The sequence below is a fragment of the Coloeus monedula genome (genome assembly GCF_965178545.1).
Source record: "Coloeus monedula genome assembly, chromosome: 13".
In the NCBI taxonomy this organism is placed as follows: Eukaryota; Metazoa; Chordata; class Aves; order Passeriformes; family Corvidae; genus Coloeus; species Coloeus monedula.
Genome location: NC_138793.1, coordinates 238,286 through 259,259, shown reverse-complemented (window position 1 = coordinate 259,259; position 20,974 = coordinate 238,286). Strand labels below are relative to the sequence as shown.

At 40.7% G+C, this 20,974-nt stretch overlaps 1 protein-coding gene and 1 pseudogene across 4 annotated transcripts in view; one reads left to right on the top strand and one right to left on the bottom strand.

Moving 5' to 3' along the window:
* The window catches only part of CEP89 (centrosomal protein 89), a 44,352-nt gene extending 24,285 nt beyond the window's left edge, over positions 1-20,067 (top strand). For all 3 annotated transcript variants that reach the window (XM_082289939.1, XM_082289938.1, XM_082289940.1), the window contains 2 exons: positions 11,185-11,354; positions 18,376-20,067. In XM_082289939.1, coding sequence (XP_082146065.1) covers positions 11,185-11,354; positions 18,376-18,613 — 408 coding nt within the window. In that variant the 3' untranslated portion in view covers positions 18,614-20,067. The remainder of the gene's footprint in view (positions 1-11,184; positions 11,355-18,375) is intronic.
* On the bottom strand, positions 545-7,278 carry LOC309577642 (E3 ubiquitin-protein ligase RNF182-like; annotated as a pseudogene). Its single transcript has 4 exons — positions 7,215-7,278; positions 5,426-5,871; positions 2,212-2,337; positions 545-553 (listed from the first exon to the last, which is right to left on the bottom strand). The product of its transcript is annotated as an E3 ubiquitin-protein ligase RNF182-like (transcript).
* Positions 20,068-20,974: the final 907 nt, after the last annotated feature.

The following is a 20,974-nucleotide window of genomic DNA, read 5'->3' as shown; positions in this document are numbered from 1 at the left end:
GTTTTTTCACCCTCATTCATGTCTGGCTCCCCTACTAAGGCAGTGGCTTGTATTCTTGTTAAATATGGATTTTATGCAATGTAATAGATCTGTGATTACTGTAAGGGATAGAGAAGAGGTTGGCATAAAATAAAGAACATTTACATGTAGTGAATTTTTAAGTGTAAACCCAAATTAAAAAAATCTTCAACCCATCAACTCTTAATGGAAATCAGAAAAAAGCCTGTAAATAAAGTTCTATTTCATTTCTATTTAGCAAAAGTAAGACTAATCTACTTGCAAAACATTTTCATTCTTTATTTTTGTCAGTAAAGCAGAGGGTTTAAATAGTCACACAACACTTACAAACATATGCTCTTTGGTTACCGTATTAATGGATACATTAATATATTTTAGCTTTGCTAAAAGCTAGTATAATTTATTTCTTTGCTGCTTTAGGAAATCACCAATTGGGTAATTGTCCTGTATATTGAGTTTTGGGATAAACCTCTTATGAGGTATTTGAGTGTTATCTGTCTCCAGTGATAATAGTACTTAAAACGCATTAATTCTTCTGAAAAGAAAACACAGTTATTAACAATGTGTTAGGCTATTTCTTATCTTAGAAAAGGTTATTTTGTTTTGGCTTTTAGCTATCTTCCGATATTTCCACAAGATAAAAGATAAGGAATACAAATTATACATATGAAGTAGAGCATAGAGTCCTCAGGTTATGAGGAGAGAAAAGTTTCTAGCCTACAGCTTTGAGTTTACTGACAGACTCCGCTGTAGGCACTTGTATTTTCAATTTTTTAGACATAACTACGTATACTTACATTTGCCTTTTGCAGAGTTTGTTGCCTTGTATCTCAGGAACAAGCTCATCCAAAACTGTTACAGGTCAAATGCAACCGTGTGTGTCTAAAAACGTTTTCCTGGGGCTTCTTTCACCTCACTGCAAATCTTTCTTGATGGAAGGAAAGAAGGAAGGCTAGGTGGGCCAGCCATTCTCCACTGGAAGCACATGGCACACACTTCCCTCTGAAGTCAGGTCATTTGTGCCTTGCACATAAAAATGGATCTGGTCTTCTGATACAGAGTTCTCCCTTTTAATTAATTGTTTTGGAGGAAGTAAATTAACAAAATTCTATGGCTTTTGTTTTTCATTGAGAAATCTCAAATCAAGATTTGGCAGATCTGTTACCTAAGACAAAAATCTTAAGCTAAGTACCAGATTATTGCTAAAATAAAACCCCAAACTACGTCCATATTTATATACATAGCTTTATGACATTTTAAATGGTATATGCTGAAGTTATATAGGAAATTAAAAGTAATTCTTTTTATAAATACCCATTTTTAGTTTGGGATTTGGATATTACTGTAAACAAACTTTATAAACTCATTCACTGTGCAAAACATTTTGTAGGCTACCAGTATAACCACATGAAATGTAGAGAGTGATAGAGCAGAATCAAATAAGTTGAATACAAAATAAATCATTTTTGTGCAGGAACTGTGTTAAGGAAACAAAATTTAGTTTGGTATTTTAGTTCTGAAAACATTTTTAGGTTTATTTCTACTGACTTATGTCAGATAATTTTTCAGGCAGATGGAATCATGGAAAGTGTTAAAAGCTTACTTGAAAACTGTTCTTTAGTTGGCCCTCTAGGATTCAACAGTTGTAGAGCAGAACAGTTCATGCAACTTTATTTCCCTTTGACATCAGAAAATACTTGACTCAGACCTGAAGCAGCTTATAAATGGAACTTGGTTTGGTTTTTTCGAACAGTGATACACAGAATATTTCCAATCTCCATCTGTTTCTAAAAACAGTGACAATGTATTTAACAGGATTTTTTTTAAACAATAACTAACCTTCAAATATTTGTTTTATTAACAGTTAATGAGATGGTGGTCAAAAACCCATCTGTAACATCAGAATCAGGTGATAGTAACCACCATCCTTTTAGTAAAAGGAAAAACACAGGACCATGTTGCAATTTTGCCAATATTCATACAAGTTATTGTGCTTTAACAAAAATACATACATGGCATATTATATGGATTTTTAACAGTCTGTAGAGGTCAAAGTTTGTGTTCAGTTAAAAATTCATCAATTGCTAAAACACTACATACCATATTTATGAAGAGGAGTCACAAATTCCATGGCAGATGCACTAAGCCATATATGACACATACACTTAGAAGGAAACAAAACACACACACCACCTTTTGAATCACTAGTAAATAGACCCCAAGAGGGGGGGAACCAAAGTAAAGAAATCCAAGCAGCCATACCAGTATACTGAGTGCTTGCTTGCATAGCTTGGAAAAGAGCTCTTGATCCAGCAGACTCTGAGCCCTCTTGCTAGCCATTCAGGCGAAGGGAGGGGCAATTTGCAGGCAATTTACAAAAGGCTCTAGGGAGGGCAAGCGTCTCAAAGCACAGCGAACAGGAGTGGGCAAGCAGGGGCATGGCAGTCTGTGAGGGCATGGAATGGCAGTTTGCTCAGCAGTTAGCAAAGGCAGGGTTGCCACCACCCTCCTGGTGGTGGGTTGTGTCTTTTTTTTTTCGCTCTCTTTTTTCCCAGTAATTGTTTTCAAATTATCAAAAGCCATTGCTAGTAAAAGCGTACTAACAAACAGAATTCTCCAAGAAGTAGGCAGCTGTCCAGACCTCTGGCTGCAGAGAGTGTCTGAGCCTGGTGGTAGTATCAGAGGATAGTGCAAAAGACCCCTGCGTGCAGTGTGAGCAGGTGAATGATCTGCTCTGGTGGCAGAGCTTAAGGAAGAAGTGGAAAGGCCAACATCTTGGTGGGAGTCTGTTATAGACCACCCAACCAGGATGAAGAGGTGGATGTGTTATTCTACGAGCAGCTGGAGGATGTTTCAAGCTTGCCAGCCCTTGTTCTTGTAGGTAACTAACCTGCCAGGTATCTGCTGGGAACTCAGCACAGCGGAGAAGAGGCAATCTAGGAGGTTCTTAGTGTGTATGGAGGATCGCTTCTTCTTGTAGTTGCCCCTGCTTGCCCACTCCTGTTCGCTGTGCTTTGAGACGCTTGCCCTCCCTAGAGCCTTTTGTAAATTGCCTGCAAATCGCCCCTCCCTTCGCCTGAATGGCTAGCAAGAGGGCTCAGAGTCTGCTGGATCAAGAGCTCTTTTCCAAGCTATGCAAGTTTAGCAGGGGTGGGGCCCTTTTAGACCTGCTGTTTACAAACAGAGAAGGGCTGGTGGGAGATGTGATGGTTGGGGACCGCTGGGGAAGTGACCATGAAATAATAATTTTCAGTATACAGTGAAACAAGGAGGGGCATTAACAAGACCTCCACACTGGACTTCCGGAGGGCAGACTTCAGCCTATTCTAGAGACTGATTTGGAGAGTTCTTTGGGAAGCAGCCCTTAAAAACAAAGGAATCCAGCAAGGATGGACATACTTCAAGAAAGAAGTCTTGAAGGCACGGGAACAGACTGTCTCTATGTGCCAAAAGATGAGCTGGCCTGCATGGGCAAGGAGCTTTTCAAGGAACTAAGGGGAAAAAAAAGGGTGTATCACCTTTGGAAAGAGAGGCAGGTAACTCAGGAAATGTTTAAAGATATTGCTAGGTGATGTAGGAAAAAAATTAGAGAGGCAAAATCCCAATTAGAACTTAATCTGGCCACTTCTGTGAAAGATAATAAAAAATATTTTTGTAAATATATTACTGGCAAAAGGAGGGGCAAGGAAAACCTCCATATTTTATTGGATGCAGGGAGGAAAAGGCAGAGGTACATAACACCTTTTTTCCTCAATTTTCAGCACTAAGACAGGTCGCTCTCAGGACAGCTGTCCTCCTGAGTTGGTAGATGGGGACAGGGAGCAGAATAGCCCCCCAGTAATCTAGGAGGAAGCAGTCAGAGATCTGCTGAGCCATTTAGATGCTCACAAGTCTATGGGACCAGATGGATCCATCCTAGTGTGATGAGGGAACTGGCAGATGAGTCTGTGAAGCTGCTCTCCATATATCATCAATCCTGGCTCACCAGGGAGGGCCCAGATGACTGTAAGCTGGCCAATGAATTTGTAAGATGGCCAAAGAATTTGAGGAAACCTGTTCTCAAGAAGGGCTGGAAGGAGGATCTGGGTAACTCCAGGCCTGTCAGCCTGACCTCGGTGCCCAGCAAGATTATGGAACAGATCATCCTGAGTGCCATCACACAGCACCTACAGGAGGGCCAGGGGACCAGACCCAACCAGCATGGCTTTAGAAGGGGCAGGTCACGCCTGACCAACCTGATCTCCTTTTATGACCAGGTGACCCACATGGTGGATGCAGAGAAGGCTGAGGATACTGGCTACCTGGACTTCATCAAAGCCTTTGACACCATCTCCCACAGCATGCCCCTGGAAAAGCTGGCAGCCCACAGCTTGGACAGGTGCATTCTTCACTGGGTTAAGAACTGGCTGGATGGCCGGGCCCAGAGAGTGGTGGTGAATGGTGCTGCATCCAGTTGGGAGCCAGTCACTAATGGTGTCCCCCCAGGGATCAGTGTTGAGGCCAGTCCTGTTTAGTATCTTCCATGATGATCTGGATGAGGGGATTGAGTCCACCATAAGCAGATTTACAGATGACGCCAAGCTGGGTGCGAGTGTCCATCTGCTGGTAGGAGGTAGGAGGGCTCTGCAGAGGGACCTGGACAGGTTGGATAGATGGGCTGAGTACAACAATGTGAGATTTAACAAGTCCAGGTGCCGAGTCCTGCACTTTGGCCACAATAACCCCCTGCAGGCTGGGAACGGAGTGGCTGGACAGTGGCCAGGCAGAAAGAAACCTGGGGGTACTGGTCGACTGCAGCTGGACATGAGCCAGCAGTGTACCCATGTGGCCAAGAAGGCCAATGGCATCCTGGTCTGTATAAGGAATACTGTGGCCAGCAGGATGAGGGACGTCATTCTTCCCCTGTACTCGGCACTGGTGAGGCTGCACCTTGAGCATTGTGTCCAGTTCTGGGCCCCTCAATTTAGGAAGGACATTGAGATGCTCAAAAGTGTCCAGAGGATGGCAACACGGCTGGTGAAGGGTCTGGAACACAAGTCCTGTGAGGAGCAGCTGAGGAAGTTGGGGTTGTTTAGCCTGGGAAAAAGGAGGCTCAGGGGAGACCTTATCACTCTGTACACATCCCTGACAGGAGGCTGGCCTCTTCTCCCAGGCAATCAGTGACAGGACAAGAGGACAAAGCCTTAAGCTGCACCAGAGGAGGTTTAGGCTGGGCATTAGGAAAAAATTCTTCACAGTAGGAGTGATGGGGCATTGGCACGGGCTGCCCAGGGAGGTAGTGGAGTCACCATCCTTGGAGCTGTTTAATAGAAGACTGGATGTGGCACTCAGTGCCATGATTTAGTTCATAAGGTGAGGTTAGGTCATCATCTCAAAGGTCTTTTCCAACCTAGTTTAGTCTGTGATTCTGTAAACTGAGAGATACTGATTCAGTGCCATGGTCAGCATGATAACCTGAGCCAGTACTTTGTCTGGGGGTCTCTTTGTACTTCCATAATTGTAATTACCAAGGAGATTTATGATCCATGACAAGAATTTGAGGAAGCAGATTTTTCTGGTATTAAAACTACTTCTTTACAGTCAGAATTCCACACTGTTTTCTCTTTTAATATGAGCTTGGACATAATGTTTGTCTCATCAGGGAGTCCTTCAACTTCATGCAAAAGGGATAGATAACACAGGAAAATCTGTGTTTTTTATGAAGTATTTTAGTCAAACGTCTAGTATAAATTCTGTGAAAACAATCCAAGATTTTGGACATAGAACTGTGAGCAGTAAATCTCTGATAACAGAATTTGCACTCCAGTTCATCATTAGACACCTTTTCCTTTCCTTCACTGCAAATGTTATAATCTTTAAATTATGCACACACTGTTAAAAAAAATAATTTAGATTACAACAAGTTCATTGGTTCTGAATCTCTATTTGATAATAATTTTGTTAGTCATGAGGTTTCAGTAAAAACAGAAACAACCTTTGTACTGAAGATACCTACCATCTAGCATCTCCTACTGTAACTGTCCTCATTTTCATGCAAGTTTACTAGTTCAGCCTTAATTTTTTTTCTGGCATTTTGCTACCTATTGCATTTAGAGTACAAAATTGTCATTAGTGAAGAGAAAGCAATAAAGATTTATTCCTAACACTTCCTGATCACTGAGGAGCTGTGTATTTCAGAACTACGTGTACTCATTGCACAGCTTCGTGTCTGTATAACCGGTTGCTGATGCCAGCACAATTGAAGGAGACAATGTTCCTATTACCAGTGTTCCATTTAATACTAGATTATTTTTTGTCAAAGGTCATGTACAGACAATTCTCTTATACCTTTGGACATATAGTTTTGAAGATTCTCCAGTATAAATCCTTTCCCTTTTTATTGCTTTCCCAACTATTTACTGTTCATCTCTGTGCCAATATCAATCTGCAAATAAGGAAGCTTATTTACTCTAGCACGTAATACTACATATTAACTTTTTCCAAAAATATTAATATTTTTCCCAAAATACTGATTTTGTTGGCTTTTGAATTTAAAAGTTTCTACAGTTTTCTCACATCTTTTTCACTGAGAATAGAGGAAGTATTTTTCCCCTATTAACACCAGAGTACTGTCTGACAAAACTTTCACTAAACCTTCTGAATATATAGGCTGTCACTTTTCAGTTGTCCCAGTCCAGTTGTCCTGGGAAGGCTATAGATACAAGCACTGTCATCATCTACTACTAAGGAGGAATTTCCTTCCCCAAGCCCCATGTATGATTTTTTTACACAGCCCTGAAGATAATTGTCAGTGATCTTAAAATATTTTAGAAGTTTTTAGGTGCCATGGGAGAAAACTGGCAGTGTTCTGTAGCACACAGTAAAAATTTCATCAGTACTTCCATTACAGGGCTGTTCTGTGAGGATCAGAATTATAACATTTTCTATAGAGAAGTGGGACAGTTTTCTTCAGATGGTACTTTGCTCTCTTTTGAAAGGGACAATACTAATTTTACTGGTAAACGATGGGAGAAGACACAATTGACAGAAAATATCTTTGTTACTTCAACAAATGACCAGATCATTGCATATATCATAGCCAGCAGCCTGTGTTTGTAGAAATAATGTTTTGTTGGCTGTTTATTCAGAGTTCTCCAACTTTCAGCTTGTAATTCAGTACAAAAGGTGTAACAGAACTATGGTGATGAAGAGGATACCTTCCTGAAACAACTTTAGAAGAGTGTAAATTATGTCCTCTTCAGTACCAGCACCTGCATCCATGATCATTCCTCATCTTGCTTACTATGTACATGGGAGGCCGTGACCTTGGCCATGGCATGCCCCATCCAGCTCTAGAGGAAAATATTATGACTTCGAGCTATGTGTTAATATCCTCGTCCTGAAAACTGTCATCTCAACCAGTCCGTTTGCTGCTACTTGCTTCACTTCAGAAAACATTAATAGGTTGTCTTTAACAATTCAAAGGTAATAGCCTGCTGCGAAGGCTCTGTAAGCGCCAGCTACACGTGTCAGTGTGTCCAGAACCAGCCCGACCTGCCCAGGCTGCATTTTACACAGACTTAATTATAATCCCTCCATAGAGGCAAGATCAGAACTAGGTACCACTCATATCTAGTTTCAGACTATAATCGTATGGCCATAAGAAAAAGGTGCACTTTTGCCTTTTGATTTTGCAGCCAGCAAAGACTCAGCTTCAGTTGGCAAAGGTAGAGCAGGAGTGCAGAGCCAACAGAGGCAGCTGTGGGATATGGAGGAGCCAGAGACCTGAAGCATCTGAGGCAGAGTGCAGCTTAAAACACAAACCTCAGCTTAGAACACAGACCGCCCGGTAGCTGAATAGTCAGTGACCACCTGATGAAAAACGGGGTTTCACCAATGCTACACTTCACCAGCCCTTTTTCGTGATAAAATTGAGAGAGGAACTTTTCTCTTGTTCTTTGAAATTATTATGGGCATCTGACCTACAGAGGGCATTTCAGGTCCTGCACCCTGAGCTGGACCTGTGTAGCGGGTTCAGTTCGAAACCGGGCAGAAACACCAGTTTAGTGTAGTGGTTTGGCTCAAAATATCCACCACTTAATTATTCTCCCTCTGTGAGATAAGGATTAGAAGAAAGCAAAGCAGGCATAAACCTAATCAGTTGCAGTACAAAGAAAGTTTTATTACTAATAGAATTAAAAGTAAATAACAAGAAATTAAAGCAAACCCCCTCCCCCTTTCCAGCACTTTCCTCCTTTTACCCAACTCACACAAAGGGTAACATGGGATGTTAGTCAGTGTTGCAGTTCTTGAAAAGTCTCTCTCTTACGCTTAAGGAAGAAAAGGGGTTTTCCTTCAGCTCCACGTGGTTCCCAAACTGCCACCAACAGCAGACCCGCCCAGAAACAATCAATCTGCTGTGGTATAAAGCATCTCTTCCATGAAAAATCTCACAGTTCCTTCACACTGCAAAACATGGGCCATCACATGGGGTTATTAATCTTTTTAAGGATGAGTTACTTTGGCCTGAACACAAAGGCTTTTTCTTCGCCACAAGTCTCTAAAAAGCCTCTCAATGCTTCTTTGTAGCCTGGCATAGGCACTCTTCACAATTTCCATAGGCCACACGTGAACTTTTCATCCCCCCATGTACTTCAAATGGATCAAAGAGACAAACAGTTTGTGGTATTACAGTTTCTTACCACGGCATGCAAGAAGGTTTTTTAAGCTACGCGCGAGAATCGCGGCACCGCCCTCTTTTCTCCCGTCGCCATTTCCAGCTCTGTCCCACAGGACTCGCTTTCTCTTTCTCTCTGACTCTGAAGCCGCCGTGTTGAAGAGTGTTCTTGTTCGGGCTTTACGGTGGAGAAAGCCTCGCTCCCTTTGTGCTGCTGGCTGCGTGGTGTCCTCTTCAGTACGAAGTGTGCTGGCTGCAGACAGGAGGCTCCGCCAGCTCCCGCTGGCTCCGCCGGCTCCGCGTGGAGAGGAGAAGGACCCGCCTGCCCCAGGGAGCCGCGCTGGATGGGTTTAGCTGTGAGCAGTCCATGGCTGGGTTTAGCTGTGTGACAGTCCATGGCTGGGTTTAGCTGTGAGCAGTCCATGGCTGGTTTAGCTGTGAGCAGTCCATGGCTGGGTTTAGCTGTGAGCAGTCCATGGCTGGGTTTAGCTGTGTGACAGTCCATGGCTGGGTTTAGCTGTGTGACAGTCCATGGCTGGGTTTAGCTGTGGCAGTCCATGGCTGGGTTTAGCTGTGAGCAGTCCATGGCTGGTTTAGCTGTGTGACAGTCCATGGCTGGGTTTAGCTGTGAGCAGTCAGTCCATGGCTGGGTTTAGCTGTGAGCAGTCCATGGTTGGTTTAGCTGTGTGACAGTCCATGGCTGGGTTTAGCTGTGTGACAGTCCATGGCTGGGTTTAGCTGTGAGCAGTCCATGGCTGGGTTTAGCTGTGGCAGTCCATGGCTGGGTTTAGCTGTGAGCAGTCCATGGCTGGTTTAGCTGTGAGCAGTCCATGGCTGGGTTTAGCTGTGAGCAGTCCATGGCTGGGTTTAGCTGCCTGCAGCTCTGGGACAGTCCCCCCCAGTGACCCAGGGTCCGTGCCACAGCGTTGGGAAAAGGGGAGAGGGCAGGGGCCCTGGCAGGGCCCGGAGGCTCGGGGCCCCCCCCCACCCTCTGGCGGGCGAGCTGGAACGAAAGGCAATTCCCGCCTTTCCGTGTGGTTTAAATATGTAAATTGTGAGAAGCGTCATTAGTCTAAAAGACTGTCCATCAACTCAGGTTCAACTCACTACAACCTGACAAATGCTGGAGCTTCTACTGACGGAAGGGAAAGTTCAGCTGTTTCCTTATACTCTGCACTTCTAGGCTGGCTCTGACCAACCTTCTATTCAGAAGGAACTTGTTTGCCTTTAGCCTTCCATAGCATTACTCTGCATTTTGAAGACTTCTCTGGGAATCTATAAAGTTGAGTGATGTGACTGGTTAACTTGCAGGCTTCTTATTCTATTAGAACTGTCAGGGAAAAGTTAGGATAAAAACCCTATGTAAGTCAAGCTTAAGTATTGAATCACTAATATTCTAGGTAAATATTATTATCTATTATCATCCTATTTCTTCTAGAAAATTAAACTCCACAATGACACATTTTGCAAGAGCCAGAAAGGAAACAGTTTGTGGAAAGGATTATATAGCCTTATTTACAGCATGTCTAAAAATGCTTTTTTAAAAATTCCTCCAAACGGCAAACTCAAATCTTTCTCCCCCATTTCAGATTAAGATAAAACCTTAGTGATTAGCACCTGAGATAAAACGTTGTATTAGCAACACATAAATAGCAGTATTTTCAAAGCTTCACTAAATTAGTTTACGGTTTTATTAAAGGCAGTGTTTCCATCCCAAAACTCTGTTCTATAGCCTGTAGGAAACATCATACTCTGCAGAGAAAATAACAGTTTTAGCCTTCTGTTTGTAATCATGAGACTAAAAGTTAATATTGGATTTTGGTATTGTCAAGAGCAGCAGCATCTAGAAATGTGTAACAATACACAAACAACATTTTTCAGTTTCTTGTGTGCTTATGCAATTTAATGGGGATGTTATGTCAGAAAGCAAAGTTACTTTGTACAAAAATTATTTCTTATTTTTGAGATGAGACCAATCATTAGTTATCATTTAGTTGTTAGAGCCATTGATCAAAAAATCACTTGTGCTTCACTGAACAGAAGGACTGTTATGTGAAGCAACAAGCAAAGCTATTCTTTTCTTCCTCTTAGTATTAAGATTAAACAACTAACAAAACAGAAACACTTTTTCTTGGTATGTAGATAAGTACTGTTCAGCAGTACTTGATAAGTGCTGTTCAGCAAGTGGTAAGCTGTAAAATGTAGCTTTGCATCTTGGAAAACAAACCTTTTTTTGCAGGTAATTCTGTTCACTATAAAACAAACATACAGTATGGTATTCATTTTACACACTAGTTTTATATGCAGAACAAAATGAAGTGTAATACCTTCCAATTAACAAATAGGTTAAAAAATCCCATAATGCAACCTACCTGACATAATTAAGCAAGGCAGCATTGATGTAAAGATTAAACTGAAAATCAGTATCTCTAGCTGTTTCTTTTGTTGATAATGATTTGTCCTTATTTCTCCGATAATCCCATTTTTTTCTATTAACTTAATCCTTATAGGTATATAAAAAGAAAGCAGCTGGGAAGCTTGGAGATATCAGTCTTAAGATGACTGAGCAGGAGAAAGAATTTTCCAGGAAGACTGCTCAGTATGAGCAAGAAAAGAAGCACCTGCAGCATCTGCTGCAGGACAAACAGGAAACCCTCAATGAAGTACTGGAGCAGAACAGGTGAGTGGGGCACAGCCGGGAGCAATCCAAGTAGGTCCAACAGATAAAGGGACAAGGGAAAGCACCTGCACACAGCCACCAGCGCTCACTTTCCAGCAGAGTCTTCACGTGGTATGTTCCAGGTCGCTTTTCTCACTCTTTTTAGCAATACTGAAAATGCTGAAACCCTGCTCATAATTCCCAGCTCCAGGAAACATCTTTTGAGGGAGGAATTTCTTCCAGATGGCTACTGCTGTTTTTAAGACTTCTTTAGAAGGATATCAATCTGAGAGAATCTTGGATAATTTGAAAGGATTCTATAAATCAAGATATATGTTAATTTATGTAATAGCACCTTCTGCTAAAGGCTGAACACTTTCCCATTCACACCCCTGAACAGTTTTCAGAATAGTAGGGTATTAAGGGAATCTAATGAGAAAGAACTGTTCTGTTTTGAATCTATCTTACTGACCTATTAATAAGTGACTTAGATTGGCTACATGCAAAATGAAGAGAAGAAATTATAATTTAACAGATTTATAGAAGATTATGACTGCAGTGTTGAAATATCCTTTGAATATAGAGTCCTTTCAGGCTATTTTTTCCCTCTGATAGTGGAAAGCTTCATAGCACATTCACATTATCAGCATAAAGGAAAAACTGTTTTACAACTGAAAAAAAGTAATAAAGCAGTCATTTCTCAAGTCATCACTGCCATTGTGAAATAATAGATTTAAATAGATTTTAACAGACAATAGAAAAAAAAAGGCTTGGTATCATCTACCTTTATATCAGCACAGTTCCTCTCAGTTACTTTATACAGTGCAATTAAACAGGTGTAAGTAGCAGAGTTGTACAATGAACACTCCATTAATCTCTGAAATTTACATTAAAAACCAGATTGAACGGATCCATATTTCTCTGGAAATAGTTATTTAGGATTTTTAACTAATTAAGTGCCTTTCATATCTCTAGGCTCATGTTACAATTTTTTACTGTAGAGAACAGCAATGAAATAAAGAGGGTTTTTTTTCAACATAGGATAGAGCATAGTTTGAAGTCCCAAAATATGGATCGTTCAAAATTCACCCTTATAGCCCCAAAGCAGGCAAATTAGATGGTGTAACACAGATGTGTAAAATAATTAATTACACTTTCCATACAGTATACTAAACCACTTTTACCTTTTCAGTCTAAATTAAGTCATTTTTTCTTCAGTAAACACACACAATTAATACTTGCAGCTGACTTTTAAGAAACAAGGTCTGCACCTGGAACTACACCACTGTAGTCCATTTAACTGTATGATGATGAAGAAAAGTGGTTTATGGAAACAAGCCCAAGATGAACCCCAGCAAGATATGTCTTTCATTTCTCTAGACTCCAGCATTAGTGCACAGTGTGACGGGTGACTGCTTTTTTCTGGTAGTAGTTAAATCTTAACAGTGATTATTAAGAGTATAATATAATGAACACAACTCTAAAAATAAAAAAGAATTTTTAGAGTCATCTTTCAAGTGGTATTTTGGTTAACCTCATGATTCACTATTTTCCTTTGATTACTATCTAAAAAAAATGTAGATTAAAAAAAAAACGTTACTGATAAGTCAGCTGAGTTCTACACCTATATAAGAAATAATAAATTTTTATGCTTGTGAAACAAAATCAATAAAACCAACTAACACCATGGCTGATACTGTTCATATGAGCTAGTTTCTTCATATTCCATTATTCTTCTCAAGTACTGCAATATAAAGTAGTTTCCCAAGGTAATCCAAATATGCATCTACACTTTTATGCCTATCAGGCAGAAATTAAACATGTATTTTGGTCAGCTTTGTATATTTCTGATTTTACAAGGCTAATTATTTTCTCTCTCCCTTCCCTCCACACAGTCACAGGAGTAAGGAAGGGAAAATTATTTGTAGTTGAGATGTTGCTCATCATCTGTAGCTTGGCAACCAAAGTTGCTAGTGCTAGGAAAGTACCAAACATTTAGATTTACTGTGACTAGCTGTGTTTACAGAGCAGAATTTTAGTCCAGAATACTGTCTAGCTGATAATGTTTCTGTGCAAAATGCCTACATAGACATTAAGATAAGTGCATACAATAAATATTTATTCTCTAATTTCTGATTTATTCTCTAATTTTACTGTTAGGTAATGGAAATCAAAGTAGCATGCCACATTTTAAGCAGAAAAGCCAGTTTACTTTAAAATCTAGCTGAAGGTATGGTGAATCACTGTAAGCAGGTGAAGACAGAAAACTCTTTCATATAATTTATTTTGCTCTTGCATTTAGTTTAACAATATGGAGTTAGGAGATTGGGGCAAGTCTGACTTAGCTGCCACCATAAAATTCTTTATCATAAAAGCATACTGTACCTGTTGTTGCTGGTAAGTTTTCTTGTAAAGCAAAGGAAGGTCCCAATTCAGATCTGCAAACAGTACCATTCTTTCAGTGAGACCCTGCACAGAAATAAGCAGCCCCACCTTATTAATCTGGACAGGAGTGCAGCACACCTGAGTGGTGGCAGGTCACAGCACATTGCACAGCCCCTTGTGTGCCCAGAGGCGGAGTTGCTGCAGTCACAACATGGTCAAAAGTAATGCATGTGTAGGCAAAGTAGCAATATTCATGTGCTGTTTCTCTGATCATTCTATTTTTAACAAATCGACATCCAAACTAGCATGGGCTTTCATCAAACATAACAGAGATGACTTGCCTTTGAAATTTTCTCCCCTCCTGCATTCTTTCACCTCAGGACAAAAACCAGGAGTTCCAGTACTTACCCATTGCATCCAAGGGATGAGAATTTTTCTACTTGGTTTTCAAAAAGAAACACAGATGTAGTTGTACTTTTGATACATAAAAAAAACTTCTAAAGATATGCAGATTTCCCTTCCTGGAAGCTGCTCTGTAGAGCTGTAGTGGGTTTGGTTTGTAACTGAGCAGAAGCACCAATTTATTGTAGTGGTTTGGTCCAAGATACTCATCACTGTTTACCTTCTGTGAGATAAGAATTAGGAGATACGCAAAGCAGGCACCAAACTTGAAAGAATATAAAGAAGTTTATTAACTGACCTAAAAGAAGAAAAAAAAATCATACCACACCTTCAGAACACTTCTCCTCCCCCCCAATGCCTTCATGAATTTACAATGGGTACTCTGATGCATCATAGCTTTACAAAGAATTTCAGCTTTAAGCATCTCCTCTTTCTCTTTCCTCAGGTTTTCAGCTCTTCACTAAAAGGGTTACTCTCACCCAGGCCTTGCAGCTGGAATGTCAGTTATCGCTGTTGGTCACACATTCTTTTGCCAGACAGCAGGGCAGCTTCAGCTGAATCTTGGCCGCACCGGAGAGGGGGAGCCGGGCCGCTCCGGCTGCCCACAGCAGGGATAGGGGAAGTTGGGGGGTTCCGCAGGTGGAACAGGGCCCATCGGCTCCAGGATGGCCGTGGCCCGGCCCGGCCTGGCCCGAGCAGGGCCTGGGCTGGGCCCGCCAGCCCCACACGGGGCCCACAGTGTCCCAGCACCGGAAACGAGACCGGCCTCTGCCCCCAGGGTTTGTCTGTTCTTAAGTGTGGATCACAGAGGTGTTCACAACTTTAAGTGGCTTAAAGAATTGTCCATATTCAACCTGGCCATCTGATAGGTTCTGTCAGGTCAGGTCACAGAGGAAGCTGTCAGCACCCCTTAGCAAGAACATCACTTCTGGGACCATGCTTGCTAACCCATGACAAGAGCCTTTTCAGTAATTACAGCTTTTGCTAGACAATATTGCAAATTCACAGCAACCTTTCACCTAAAGCAACTGATAAGAAAGCAGTAGTATTTTGTTCTTCAGGCAGCTGATAGTGACATCTTTAATACTAGTCACTGAGTAACCTTAAGAGAGATCAGTATCACATACCTTTCCTTAAGGAAGAGGTTTGAGATAATAAAAGAAGTTCATGATGGGATCCTAGGGTTAAAAAACAGGTTCATAAATGTTTCCAGTAATTTGACAGGACATTTACCTTTATGAGTTTTCTAGGTCAAAGTTTATTTCATAAGACTTCTGCAAAGAAACAGTACTTCAAGGTAGTTACAGCTGCTGTGCTTTGGATGCAGAAGGCAGGTTTGAAAGTACATTAAACTGTCCTTAGAAGAAGGTCAACAGCAGAAAAGCTTTGCAGTTGTGCATAGGCAAGGGGGAGGAGCTGTCTTACCTGTGAGGTGACATATGAAATTATAACCATAATAAAAACTGTTGATCTTTGTGATAAGGAATATTTAAATAAACTGCTACAGGATAGATGAAAATAAATTCTTGAGCCAGCCCAAATAAGATTCTGAGATTAAGGCTGAATTAATTTAGTTCAATGAGGGCAGAAAACTGTCTTTTTTAAAGAAGAATCTGCTTTCAGAACCTACTTCTGGTAATTTTTTCATCAGACATCAGTGGGCATTGGCATTTTGCTTACTCTCAACAAGATATAAAATCTTCCATTTTGGCTAGGTTACGGGTTGAATGAAATTTTTATTTTTACTTATTTAAATAATAACAGCCTAGATTAGGAAGAAATAAACTTAATGCCTTTTGACTAAAGACACCCAGAAACAGCTCATGTATCTAAACAGAACATGTATCTAGTTTTAAATGCCAAGTGGAAAAGACTTTTATTTTAAGAGGTGAACCAGCTGTAGAGGCAAGGAAATTTTGGTGTTGAGAAGAACGTACAGACCATCAGCAGCTATATTAACCAAGCTGCTCTGTAATCCAAAGGGAGGTTGTGACTAGCAAGAATTAAGACACCCTCTCCCCAACCCATTCTGCTGAATGCATTTTTAAATTTCCATCAGGTCAGAATTTTCAAACAAAATCCCCTTGTGTAACTACACTTGGGATGCAACTGCTTCTTCTCAGATGCCCACCTGGAGAATAGCTGAACTATGAAGCAGTACATTGTGCCACACTGAAAAGCCTTACCTGTGACTGCAGTGTGCTGTGTGCAGCAGGGGCTCTGACTGCTCATTCCAAAGCCAAGTCAGTTAGCACTCTGGCTCTTCATGTCTCATCTCTGTTTAAAAATTAGTCCTCCAAGAAGAGTATAGATAAACTGCTACCTCTAAAGGTATCTGTTTTCTTTCTACTGAAGTAATTTTAAGCATGAGGACACTTTTAAACTAACCTCTTTGAACTAATTTTTTTCTAAAATCAATGCAGTTGCCATTAAACTGAACACATGGACTGAAAATGGCAATCCTATTTGTCAGGCATGCTGACAGCATTAATGTATAATTCAGAACTTGGTGATCTTTAGTTTCATAATCTTACTTCAAATTTTCTATGCCTTAGGCCCATGAAAGCATTAACAATGAAACAACCGTAAAAAACCAAAGAAGTCTCAATTTCAGAAATTAGCAGATGAAATAAACCCTGGGTTTATTTGTACTACAATATCTGTACTACAAATATTATCTGTACTACAATAATGATAAACCAGATTAAGCTCTTGTGTATGAATTGTCAAACATAAGAGTGCTGTGCACAGTGCCTGAAGACTCCAATTAAAGACAAGGGACAACAGAGAACAGGACTGTGTACCTATCAAGATAAACAAGTTCACTTAAAAACAAGATGCTGAAAATGTTCCAAGATCACAGTACAGAGGGCCAAGATCAACCAATGAGTGAAACTGAGGACTGCCAGTTGGGGGAGTTCAGTCATGTGGTGTATATGCCTCAAATCTCCCCCAAATGCAGGCTGAGGATAATGGTAAATGCCATTGTGTAAAGCATTTTGAAGCATATTCTGGGCACTGGTAGTATTAGACAGTCTTGGAAAAATATACTTTGTGAGAACAAAGTCATCTACAGTTTTGGTGTTTCAAAAATGAAAGATTGCTTCTCAATGGCTTTTTAGTGGCTTGGCAGAAAGGGAAAGGTCCAACCCATTACCTGTGGCTTCTCACGTTCTTGGGCAAAGTCTTGAACTGTTAGCCAACTGTACTGCTTTCACCTGCCACCTTTTGCTTTAATTCCATTCTCAATGGTTACTGATCTTCACCACCACCAAAAGTTCATTCCAAGCAGTATGTACAAGAATAATCTTAAGCCCTTCTGCATAAGGTTATTTTATCTTCCATCTATATATCCAGTCATAAGGTGAAACACAAGGTGGGCTGGTACTATGTCTGGGCCACTTTTCATCACTTCATTCTCAATGTTATCGATCACGAAGGATTCTGTAAGATGTACTGATTCTGTATTTTCTAGTGTACACCTTTTGCCCTCAATGTAGACATGTAAATGACAGCATTTACTCTCAACTCATTTATGTTCTGCATTGACTTGTTTCTCGATTTTAGAGCCTGGTATTGGGGACAATTTGTATAGAAGGCTAGTTCTATTCAGTGCTTCAGAAAGTGCCCTCGAGGGGACTGTATTAGTCTATGGTATTAGAATGTGTGCTCATTTTCCATGCAACAGCTATGCTTTCCACATCAATTGATCTTCATTTCTTTATTATTTTGTATTTTGACATACACTAGGAGTCAAAGGAAACCCAGGTTCTTGGGCTTTGTCTACCTTCTAAGTTTATAGCACTTTTGTTTGGTTCCCACAAGGATGCATTAGCTGAGCACAGAGTCTGACACTCTGATCAGACCCTTTGGGCCTTGGAGTGGAGAGCCCAGTGCTCTGGGCAGAAGGGGCAGTGTTATGTGGGAAGCAGAGCTGTGGTCACGAGGGAGCCCAAGTCAGTGGAGAGTGGTAGTCATGGTATTTGGGTCTCACATGTACTGCTCTATGTGCAGACTTAATCCAGCTTGTTACATGGGTTCAATAATGGGTAATTTTACATGGGTAATTTTCTGGTCATATCCTATTTAGCATTACATTTAATGAGCTTTTTCAAAAGCAAAGCAGGAATGAATTTCTATCAGATAATTTCAAGCACCTAAATACCAGCCATTTCTAATTTGCTTATCCACATACTGTTATTCTGTACTGCTGAAATATTGTTAAAATTAGGATTTCTCTTCATTTTTTTCCTAGGAAAACAGAAGGGGAACTTGAAATCATATGGGGATCCACAGCCAAAGGAAACAGGAGAATGAGAGAACTCTTACATAAATCCCTGAGGAACAGCAACATGTGGAGTGCTGTCACAGTTCATGAAGCACACTTAGATGAAAGCTCTCAGAAGGATCTAGTTTATGGACATGATTTTAGCTATTGCGATGTGAAAACTTCATCCCCTACTAAAAATGAAATTCAGCAAGAATCTCAGTGATAAGAACCTGCATCTCATCTAAGAAAGAAAACTTGGTGCCTGAATTTGACTTTTTCAGCAACACAAGATGTAATGGAATGTTTACTCTCTTCAATACAATTACTGTATTTTTAAGGTCATCAAAATGACAACAACATATGCTCTACTTGTACTATGAATAGTGTAAATCTAGCCCAAAATACTACTTTGGTATTTGAAGAAAGGGCTATTCCTCCTTAAGACAAAATGTGATACAGCTTTAAGTTAACAACAAGTAACTAGTCAACAGGATAAGCAGCTGGTAAGCGTGGTGTTTAGCCCAGATACATACCTTGTCACAAAACAAGTGAACAGCGAGATAGTGCTTATTAAAATTAAAAGGACAAATTTCAGTAAATTCTCCCTGGAACACCAGATGGAGTATGATCCAAGCTGAAAAAAAATGTGTGGCTTGTACTTTTTCTCATGATGAAGCATCTAGACTTCTAAGATGCAAGGATGTCCTTTATACTAGATCGTGTGCCAAAAAATCTTGTCATCTCAAGGACAGAGAAAAACTTGACTGTGAAGCAGACAAGACTGAAGCATCCTCATGACAACCTCTGGTGCCTGAATGCACAACTGTCCACCATGTAGATTTACAGGAACCCTGTAGGTGTTGGGAAGCTTGGTTTTGCCAAGGGGATGAGCTGCCAGCACAGGATGCAGTTCTCCTCCATATTGTTTTGTTCATCCTGCTTCAGATTCAGTGGCTTCAAAAGCCACTTCTTTCCAAAGTATTCTCTGAAGCAATGCTTATTGTTTATGTCTTTAGATTATTGACATGTATTTGTCTTAGCTTTCAGAATTGTTGATTTTTCACAATATTGCACATCAGCTTTGTAGTAGCATGTAATTACTATTATGTGACTTTATTTTGGATTTACATATAACTTGCTGGATCAGCTTTTTGGTTTTGCTTCATTTTCACAACAAAATGTAAATGGTACCAGAAAACTGTAACAATACAAAAACCCTGTAACTATCATAGTTGTGTAGTGTTTTAAACATGTATTATAATATTGGCTTCTCGCAAAGTATAAAGGTAGATATTATATAATGTTAGAAATGCTTTTTGCTGTGTGGATGTAGTTTTCTCTTGTTTTAGCAAGAATGTTAGCAAGTGTGAGCAAGATAACCTCCAAGCGAGCAGAGGATGAGGCCCAAGGAGCTGCTGATCAACACTTTGTCCAGGGAACAAAAGGGCCCAAAGGCTGCTCCGCCCAGAGAAAGGGCGGCCGGGAGGGTCCGAGAGCCGCTATCACCGCTCTGCCCGGGGGACAAAGAGGCCCAAAGCTGCAATCAGCCCTGACTGTCTGGAGAATTAAGAGATCCACCCTACCATCGACTCTTACCTAGCGGGCCCAACCCCAAGAATCAAAAGAAATAAAACCGCAAGGCAGAAGACTACGCATGCTCTAAAAAGGCGGACCCAAGGAGTGGCCATGCAGAACAGCTCCCGGAAAAGTTTGAATATGAATAGAGAACAGACAGTAAAAATGGTATAAAAAGGACTCACCTCGAGCATCAGGTGTGCTCTTGGCAGAGTGCCAAGGCACCCGGCCGTTATCCCTTTGCTTTATTTTATGTGTCTCTTATTGTCTTTATATTAAACTCTTTAAATTCTAACAGGAGAGCGAACCTCGTTTTTCACAGTAGTATTAGAAATAATGAAGAATTTCATTGGCTTTGATCAAAGTTAACAAAAAGAGCAGAAAACCAAGTTAAAATACCAAAAGAATTACATCTTGTTTGTGTCTAGAAAGGTTCCTGCAGCAATTTCCTTCAGGGTAAGGCCATGACTCAGCAGAATGGCTTTATTCAGGAGAGGGTGGGGACAGCACTTCCTGTCACACCATGATGTTCACGGACAGATAGATGTACAGCTTTCAAAGCCAGGTTCTGCAGTACAGTGCAAAGTTAAAGAATCTACAGACTTTCAAAGCACTGGCAGAATCTCCGTGCACTCAGATACTGCCCTGATTATAGGAAACCACCAAAGTAGCTAAGTCATATATATGCAAGCAGGATTTAAGATGTGCTTTAATTACTTGCCTTTAATAGGAATAGAACAAGTGCAACAACCTTACCAGCTCATCAAGATACAACTTCAGCATGCCAGAGTCATTAAGACACTGATTAACAGAACTAGTCTCTTAACAGCACACTATCATTTGGTCCATGCCCAGAGACTTAACAAGAGCTACACCTTTGAATCCTTTCGAAGCCTCTCCTGGCTTTTTCAACTTGATTATTTTAGGACTCTATGCCTCAACAACCAGAAACTATTTTTAAACATGATCTTAAATATCTTCATTAATAAGTGAAATTGGCATGGGGTTG